At 48.4% G+C, this 8,643-nt stretch overlaps 1 protein-coding gene across 1 annotated transcript; it reads right to left on the bottom strand.

The window, feature by feature from the left end:
* Positions 1-356: 356 nt before the first annotated feature.
* On the bottom strand, positions 357-6,221 carry LOC126547281 (heme-binding protein 2-like). The gene is made up of 6 exons (XM_072288465.1): positions 5,837-6,221; positions 4,559-4,624; positions 4,381-4,452; positions 4,108-4,237; positions 2,773-2,953; positions 357-2,436 (listed from the first exon to the last, which is right to left on the bottom strand). Exons 2-6 carry the CDS (start codon positions 4,598-4,600, stop codon positions 2,265-2,267), a joined length of 597 nt encoding a protein of 198 aa, XP_072144566.1. The 5' UTR covers positions 4,601-4,624; positions 5,837-6,221; the 3' UTR covers positions 357-2,264.
* Positions 6,222-8,643: the final 2,422 nt, after the last annotated feature.

Raw genomic sequence — 8,643 nt, 5'->3', positions numbered from 1 at the left:
GGGGAAAACACACGGGTGTGGGGGCGGAGCCGGCACAGCGCCGTAAGTGAGGAGGCGGCGTGATGAGGGATCACATCAGATGGGTCACGAGAGCGGCGCAGAACCCCACACCATCGTGTGAGGCGCCTCAGAGGAGAAGAAGATGGCGTGTCGTGCGTGTAATACAAAAGGCATCCCGCGTATAGTTGAGGCGTACACATACAGTATGCCCTCCGTTGAACCCAAAGTCCCCGGACGAAGAACCGGGGCCATCGCATCGCTTGACGGATGCCGAGGCAGGTCGCAATCCCCCTCGCACCTACCGTCGGCGACAGAGAGACAACAGTGACGGTACCTGGAGTGAAGACCAAGGTCGCGCGTGATATCGTGCCCAGGCATGTTGGGCCTAATAGCTCGGCGTTGCAGTCTGTATCTTTCTTTTATTTTTTTATGTTATGCGGCGACGCGAGGTGCAGTTGGAAGCGCACATAAAGAGACGCACAAAATTTGTTTATATTTTTTTTATTCGCAAAGGTACACTGTAAAAAGCAAACTTCGTGACCAGCACGGAGAGTATTGCACATAGTGGTGTATATATGAGGTCTAACGTGATGCTATAACTAAAATGACATTTCGTGCCTAGAAAAAAAGAACGAGGTGTGACTGTTGGGCTCCAAACATTGTAGAGCACAAGGGCGTCGCAACAGCAAACGATAAGCCGCATTGTCATTTTTGTCAGCTGAAGAAATGCTCATTCAATTGGCCTCGATAAAATAGCACGCTGATGGCAAGCGTCTCCGCGTGGCCGTAATGGAGCCACAAGACCCCGAACTAGGTATTGAAACATGGATGCCTATTTTTTCTCCGCATTTTTTTCGTTTCTGTCAGCCACGAGTTTGCTGACCCTTAGCAACGACTTCCTAGAGCCGGTCACCTCTTTACATCGATGTTTATGTTAGGGTGAGGGAAGATGCCATGAGTTAAGTACTGCCGCGAATGCAAAGCTAGGGGTTCGTGTGGCGTGATTGATTGAAGAGCCTACAAAAAAAGTAAAGTAACCGCATTTCTTTAACAAAAATCAATCAAGTATATTAACACTCGCGCATCTGCGCGTGCTCCTGGACAAGTACTTCAATAAACGCGATAGTGTTCTTGTGAAGAAATTCTTAATTAGATGTTACGGTTGGTACCGACAGCGAGAAAAAAAGAACTGGCAATTCGTCCTGTAGTCGTGAAAAATAAATTAGCCGTCTAGCTTTTCCGCTGCACCGTTTACTAGCCGATCTCGATAAGCAACATGGTATGCGAAAGGGGCCAGGTCGTAGATCGCATAGACATGATTCACAGCGCAAAAACCACGCGAAAGTTGGTAGGAGGAGACAAAAGGCAGAACACGCATGGGCTGATTGATTGGCGACTGGTTGGTGACTGGCTTGAACAGGAAAAACAGCACAATTGCCAAGAAGAGATCGCCGCTGTTTGTCCCTTGCTCGCGCCCTGTCTACCGGGCCGTTTTTTTTTTCTTTTTTAGTTTTCCTGCTCAAGACGCAAGGCCCTGCGTCTGCCTCTCTTCGTCGTTCTTCCGGTTTTCGCACTGTGAATCACATCCACGCTGCGGGCCACGGTTTCGTTAGCGGTAACCTACGAACGAACATAATGGGCAACGCTCTTGGAATTCGCACTAATGTCAGTATTCTGTAGCTGGCGGCAGAGAATGCTCAAAACGAGCGGACAGCGCAGGTGCTTGCCGACGCGGGGTATAGGCGGCTTGCACGTGCTACTGTTGCAGGTCTCATTTGCGCTCTGTTCATTGTTGAGTGCCGTCGAGTAAAGTGCCCTATATACTCGGCGGTAACCAAGCGTCTAAGTCAATCGTTTTCCAATCTGCTTGTGGACAGAAGCCATTGCGAAACCACGAATTTAGATAACAGTTCAGTGGTTAATAAGCCGTACTTGTCTCACGAGTGCTATAATGCGGTGAATCTTGAAAGCGCAGGTATTATTTCGTTGCCTGCGTTTGCGTTCGTAAAGATAGACATCGTCAGAGATAGACTCACTGTCATCTGTATCAGCCACTCCCTTGCTGAAAGAGGTCCAGTGAGTGAAGGAACGAATAAATAGCCACGCCCCGACGCTCAGCGCCTGGGGAGCACAAGGTGCGCTCCCCGATCCGGCGCCTCCGGGGTGGGGAATCGACAGGAACCAGGTGGTGGGGCTCACGCGCAGCACTGGTGGCTGCGTCGCGGTGCGGAGATCGTGGTGGCGGCGGCGGCAACCAGTGCTTCTCATTTCATGCTTAACCATATCTCGTTGCGGCGCTCCAGCACCCAGAATATGAGGTCGTACCGGGCCACGTAGAATTGGTCCAAGTTTACACGGCGATCCTTGCGCATCGCCTGGATGAACTCTTCCGCCTTCCTCAACCATTGCTGCTCGTTGGGCTGCCCGCCGAATACCCTAGACAGAGGAGAAGCCGACTCTAGCGGTTAGTGGGGACTCAATGGAAATCGCAAAGAGGCGCCCAATAGCGTTCGAGCGATACAGGTGGGGCAAAATAAAAAAAGCAATGCGGTGTATTGCGAATATATTGCTTTCCACACCCTTCTTACGGCTGTCCTTCAATGGCACATTCACTTCCACCACCACCAACGCACACTAACACGCACCAAAGGAGGCAAATTACAGATACGCCCGTCAGCGGACACTTTGGCCACGCGTTAATTGACATTGGAGCTGAATGCACTCATCTTCCGCACTAGAAACGACGTCCGATCAATACAGCGGGCAACTTACTTCACGGCGTATCGGCGTGGCGGCTCGACAGTGATGCAGATGTCCTTGTCGTTGGCCTGCGGCGGGTTCATGTAGAGGTTGGCCGGTAACGGAAACGCCATGGTGTAGTTGGCCAAGCGCCGGCCACTCGCTCCACGGGTCACCAAGGTCCGGTGAGGTGTGGTCAGGTCCACCGTCACGTCTGTGGACCGGCAATTTCAATTAAGGCTTATCCACCTACCCCGTCTGCTTATTAGCGTGCCCGATAGACACAAGCACACCGATGTTTTTAAGTGTTGCAAAGTCATTCGCAAACGTATCTTTCACTCTACATAGCTTACAAAAATCTCAGTAATCTAGCTCTTCCTGCAGCTTGTGTGACGGCATCCTCTTTGATGTCCTCTAATTTTGCTTAATAAAAGCTTTCTGTACTACCTGCTTCTCAGTAGGTACAACAGTCTGAAGATGCACGTGTCAGCTTACTCCATTAAACGCCCGAAGCGTAATTTATCCTCTCACTCCTTCTTATCCCCCTCTTACGACGCCACTATGCCGCCAACGACGTAGGAAGCCTTTAGCAATTATTTATTGTTTTGCGGATACAGCTTCAGTTTTATTTTAATATAGAAGACAACCTGGTTGATCTGTGATACAGATATGTCGACTCAAACGCCACACTTACAGGGATAAATAAAGAGTTAGTATGATGTAGTGATTCCATTCGCTACATTCTATTATTTTCTTATCATTCACCGCTCTCGACTGACCGATCCTGGTAATACAGTGTAGGCAGATACCATACGAAGAGCGAAAACGATAATTGCAATAGAATCGTTACATTATCCCGACTGATTACTAGACTTCAGACTAACAAAATAGGAGCCCTAATGCCTCTAATTCAAGATTTCATTCTAATCGTCGTAAACTACGCGAGCCATATTTTCTGCTGAGCGTTGAATTTGGTCGTTTCTGAGGCTAACACCCACTCTGATCATTGAAGCCCTGGATGTAATAAATGAGTTTGCGAAAGCTCCTCGTCGTTTCTGAGGCTAACACCCACTCTGATCATTGAAGCCCTGGATGTAATAAATGAGTTTGCGAAAGCTCCTCGTCGTTTCTGAGGCTAACACCCACTCTGATCATTGAAGCCCTGGATGTAATAAATGAGTTTGCGAAAGCTCCTCGTCGTTTCTGAGGCTAACACCCACTCTGATCATTGAAGCCCTGGATGTAATAAATGAGTTTGCGAAAGCTCCTCGTCGTTTCTGAGGCTAACACCCACTCTGATCATTGAAGCCCTGGATGTAATAAATGAGTTTGCGAAAGCTCCTCGTCGTTTCTGAGGCTAACACCCACTCTGATCATTGAAGCCCTGGATGTAATAAATGAGTTTGCGAAAGCTCCTCCTCTTCGCTTCAAAAAGTGTCCTCGCTTGTGTTGTCACGCTGATCCACATGGTTTCCGGGTACTGGCGTTCTTCGTATTCCTGCGTATCAGCACGCAAACTATTTGAAAATAAAGTACAGATAAAAAAAAAAGAAACTTCAAAGTGAACAAAAGCGGGTGCATAAGCTCTGTCGATAAGAGCATATATATATACATATGTATACATATATATATAACACTTACAGCTTCATTTGAGACCACTTCATAGTCAATACACTCGACGCCTCTCCAAGTGCAGGAGTACGCGGATGCAACCTTAAACGCGGTGGAACAAAAATAAAGACGCAAGAACGAATCAATATTCAACCATTAATGTATCATGAAATTACATGCGCAAGGTGCACAGATGACGTGAGCTTACTTGGATGATGATCGCTGCTATTATTACTGTTAAAGTCCGCATTATAGCACGTATTTTTGGAATCACCTGCATAAGAAAAAAAAAACATCAAATTAGTTGTGACACTTCGGCACATATAAGTACTGCCATCAGGCTGACTCAATTCTACGAACTTTGTCTTCCGGTATTTATGTCACTAGTCATTGCGAAGATAGTGTCAGAATAAGAATGTACACTAATCTCTGATCGTAAACAACTGTAGAGCAAAGTATTTTGCGTTTATATTCATTTAGCTTTTCCTGGAATGCACCACTCAGGCGAATAATAATTAAAAATTAAATTATGGGGTTTTACGTGCCAAAACCACTTTCTGATTATGAGGCACGCCGTAGTGGAGGACTCCGGAAATTTCGACCACCTGGGGTTCTTTAACGTGCACCTAAATCTAAGTACACGGGTGTTTTCGCATTTCGCCCCCATCTAAATGCGGCCGCCGTGGCCGGGATTCGATCCCGCGACCTCGTGCTCAGCAGCCTAACACCATAGCCACTGAGCAACCACGGCGGGTAGGCGAATAATAATAATAATAATAATAATAATCATAATCATAATAATAATAATACGTAGCAAGAAACGCGTATTCATCCTATTGGAGATCGACTTCAAAAATATTTTGTGGGAACACGATGACGAAGTTTTTGTGAAATCAGGAAACGAAACAATGTGTTTAGTGTTTCCTCAACGCCGTTACGTGCGTCGATTGTTGAACGTAGTGCATGTGTCTTATGGACATATGAACACTTTACTGCTACTGTAGATTTTTAAAGTCGACCAAAAGAAAAGGTTTTGCTAGACTGGCTGCGATGTTACTGCTATCGCATTTACCGCCTTCCTTAATATTAAGAAAGAAAGAAAGTCAGCAGACATCACAAACAGAACGAGAGTTGCAATCTGTTTCACTTTACGTGAGTGCTTAGCACTTATCCACTTGCGGTAAAAAACGCAATGGAGATTATAACGGAATCGCGAAGTCGCGTTGCTGGAGCAACATTACATTGCGGGAGAGCGCCCGCGTGAACCCACCGCGGCAGCAGCTACTTCCGAGCTCCCTACATGACGACGCTCGGCGATCGTATCCTCCGAACACACGAAACAAAGTTGGAGCCATCAAACGCGCAGACGGGTGCCATTTCAACGAGCTGCGCGTAACGGACGGCGCGGCTAGAGGACAGCCGCGCGGCTGTCCGCTAGCGTTGCGTCAGCGACGCTGAGAAGGATGTGCGCGGGGCTTCTGCTCACCGTGGCCGGAAGAAGAGAGGTAGAGCCGTTGTTGTGCGCGGCGCTGTGCGGTTCGGGCGCCCCTTTATAGGCGTCCTTGGTTCCCTCGCCGATGCGGAAGAAGGCGGGGGAGTCCCCGTGACCGGCCACCCCGTGGCCGTGATCCCGAGCGGCAGAAGAAACCGGCCGACCCCCCAACTGGTCCCGGCCGTTTTCTCTCCTCGCTGTGCGCAGCGCCGGGGTCGATGCACCGCACGCGCCGACGGAGGCACTGGAGCAGCGCTCGCCTTGAACTTGTCGCCGCAGCCTCCGGGCGGCAAGGGTTTCTCGCCGGCCGAGGGACCCCGCGGTCGGACCCCCCGCGGAACGGGCCCGCGTGACCGCTGCTCGGCCGCAGGGCCACTCCACTTACCCCCTTTCTCCTTCCCCTCCGGAAACCGCTGTTTCGACAGGTGGGCCGCCGCTCGGCGGAGCAAAGTGTAGCGGAAAATGAAAGAAAGAAAAGAGGAACGCGCTCATGGGGAAGGAGGGCACACGCGCGCGCGCGTTTTCTCCCTTCGCTTTGGTGCGTCGTTCCTCCTCTTGTACCGTCACTTGTGGTCCGACTCAGTCACCCGGAGTGTTCAAAGCTGTCGCGAGCACCAATGACGGTCAACTAGACGACGCAGGCGAGAGAGGGAGAGCAACCGAGAGGGAAACGTTGCAACTGCGCCCGCTGATAAAACCTTGTTCCAGCTTCTTCACTCCCGGAAGACAGCCGGAAGCATAGGGGCAGGAAGATTCATCAAGCCAGCTATGCTCGCCGTGTCCTCACTGGCACTTTTTTTTTCTTTTTAAATCTCTGTTCTCAGGATTGCCATGACCGTACCGCTCGCATTATCGCTTGTCTCCGTGTCCCGTTTTTGTTGTTTGTTTGTTTGTTTGAAATCTCTCATGACCGCTGTGAGATCAGCTAAAAAACAGCAAGGGGCAAGAGTGTCGCTAGAGGAGCACATCTTCGCTGCCAGGTTGCTTCTGCGTTCTTCTAACTGTCAAAATTTCGATTAGACGGTGCGTGCCGTTTTATGAGCTGCTTCATGTAAGCCAACCAAGATGCTGTTCAGAATGCAGGGTCAAGCTAGGCGTGATCCGACGAGAACCGGCGTGTTCAGCCTGGTATGGCCGGGCACAACCTGGTTAACCTCCCTGTCTTTCCTCTTCTCCATCTCTCTCCCAAGGTCATTTGGTATATTTGAAGTCGATAAAAAGTAACGAGAGGGCGTGTGTCCCTGCTCGCCTATTTTGCTATTAAGCCAACGTGTGCGTGAGGTACATATCGCAGCATTTGCTACTCTTTTACTTAAGGAAAGGCGCTGCAAATTCTAAATTACAGATTTAACCAGTCTTCTAAACTTCTTTTTTTGGCATTGTTCCACGTAACAGCGAACGTTCTGTGACTGTACATAACACAATTTTGAGCACTCCGTGGGGTGGCTAACGTCTTATAATATATATATAGGGATCCAAAAAGCGCAACGGCTCTTTGAGTGCTCAAAAAAGAGAGAGATAGAAAACTAAAATGGCATGAAATCTTCAACACTAACACACCTTTGACCGATGCGTCCAGGCAAGTCCAGCGCATGGCCACGTGCATTGAGAGGAGCCCAAACTTTAGCGCACCGGTACCTAGTCAAGTCAGCAGCAGGACACATGTACCTCAAGATGAGCGGTCAATTTGCCGGCGCGAAATTACAGCCTGTCTTACAAAATGAACTGCTTCTTTTTGGCACAACGCTGCTGTTGGCACACGAAGTTTCAGCGCTAGTTCCTCATACCGCGGCCTCCAATAACGTACCGGCGCACCTCGCCATACCTGTACATGGCAGGATGGCAGAAGTATGCAATTTCATCGAGAAAGGGCCATGTGTGCTTTCTTCTCATTACAACGATGGTACAGCAAACGTAGCGCCCCTCTTTGTAGTTGCGCGATGACACGCAAATCAGCTTGTAGCGAAAACACAACACTATATTTCCTGTTCGCAAGTGCAAACGTAATAAAGAGATATCTAGTCGACTTCACTTATAAAAGAACCTGGTCGTCACACTGCATGCGTTCACTGCATTTGCGCGCTCGTATCAAGCGCACTTTCTGAAATAAGATGAAAAAGAAATGGTACAAGTTAATTTTCAAAGAGCAAATCCGTAACGGGCGTGTGTTAACGCGTACCTGACAATTGTGGTTCCTAGAGCTTTATGCCATATAGCTCTTAGTATAGCTGTTTAGTATATCACGGCACTTCGGTTACTTCAGTGACTTGATATACAGTATAAAAGACCGCAGTTGGCGCTGTCGCAGTACGCAGCGAAGATATACATTTTAGCAAGGCATACTTCTTTCTTTTCAGAAAACATCAATTCGACGTGCCTATATAGCGAAGTCGTTCGCCGCGGGGTCCGCCGTTAAAGATCACCGCTGGTACAGTCATGTCTCGTTAATATAGACGCTTCCGGTTCCCAGGAAAATCGTCCATGCAAGTTGTCCATAATAACTAATCAAGGTAAAAAAAAAGAACAAGCACTAAATTATAAGCGTAAGGAAAACGCAACCACCATTTATTCAGAAAAAAAGGATTTGGAAATAAGGGTTCGCACTGATGATTTGTATCTTACCTTGATGTCCAGAAAGCACAACACGTCAGCTACTTGAAGTAGATGTTCAGCATGTCCCTCTGGTGACACTTCACTAGCTCTTTTGTTATATACGTTATATAGTGAAGCCGGTTTATGTTTCCCGCCCTACCAGCCTATCGTCGTTTTTTGACACTTCAGAACTATCATGCGGAAATCGT

This window comes from Dermacentor andersoni, chromosome 1 (assembly GCF_023375885.2).
Source record: "Dermacentor andersoni chromosome 1, qqDerAnde1_hic_scaffold, whole genome shotgun sequence".
NCBI lineage: Eukaryota > Metazoa > Arthropoda > Arachnida > Ixodida > Ixodidae > Dermacentor > Dermacentor andersoni.
Note: the sequence above shows the minus strand (reverse complement) of the source record. Positions and strands in the feature narration are given on the sequence as shown.

Coding starts and splice junctions, on each gene's coding strand:
- LOC126547281 (XM_072288465.1), bottom strand. CDS start 4,600: ATGCGGACTTTAACAGTAATAATAGCAGCGATCATCATCCAA. Junction 4,238..4,380: donor AAGTGGTCTCAAATGAAGCT/GTAAGTGTTATA, acceptor GCTGATACGCAG/GAATACGAAGAACGCCAGTA. Junction 2,437..2,772: donor CCACGCCGATACGCCGTGAA/GTAAGTTGCCCG, acceptor TCCTCTGTCTAG/GGTATTCGGCGGGCAGCCCA.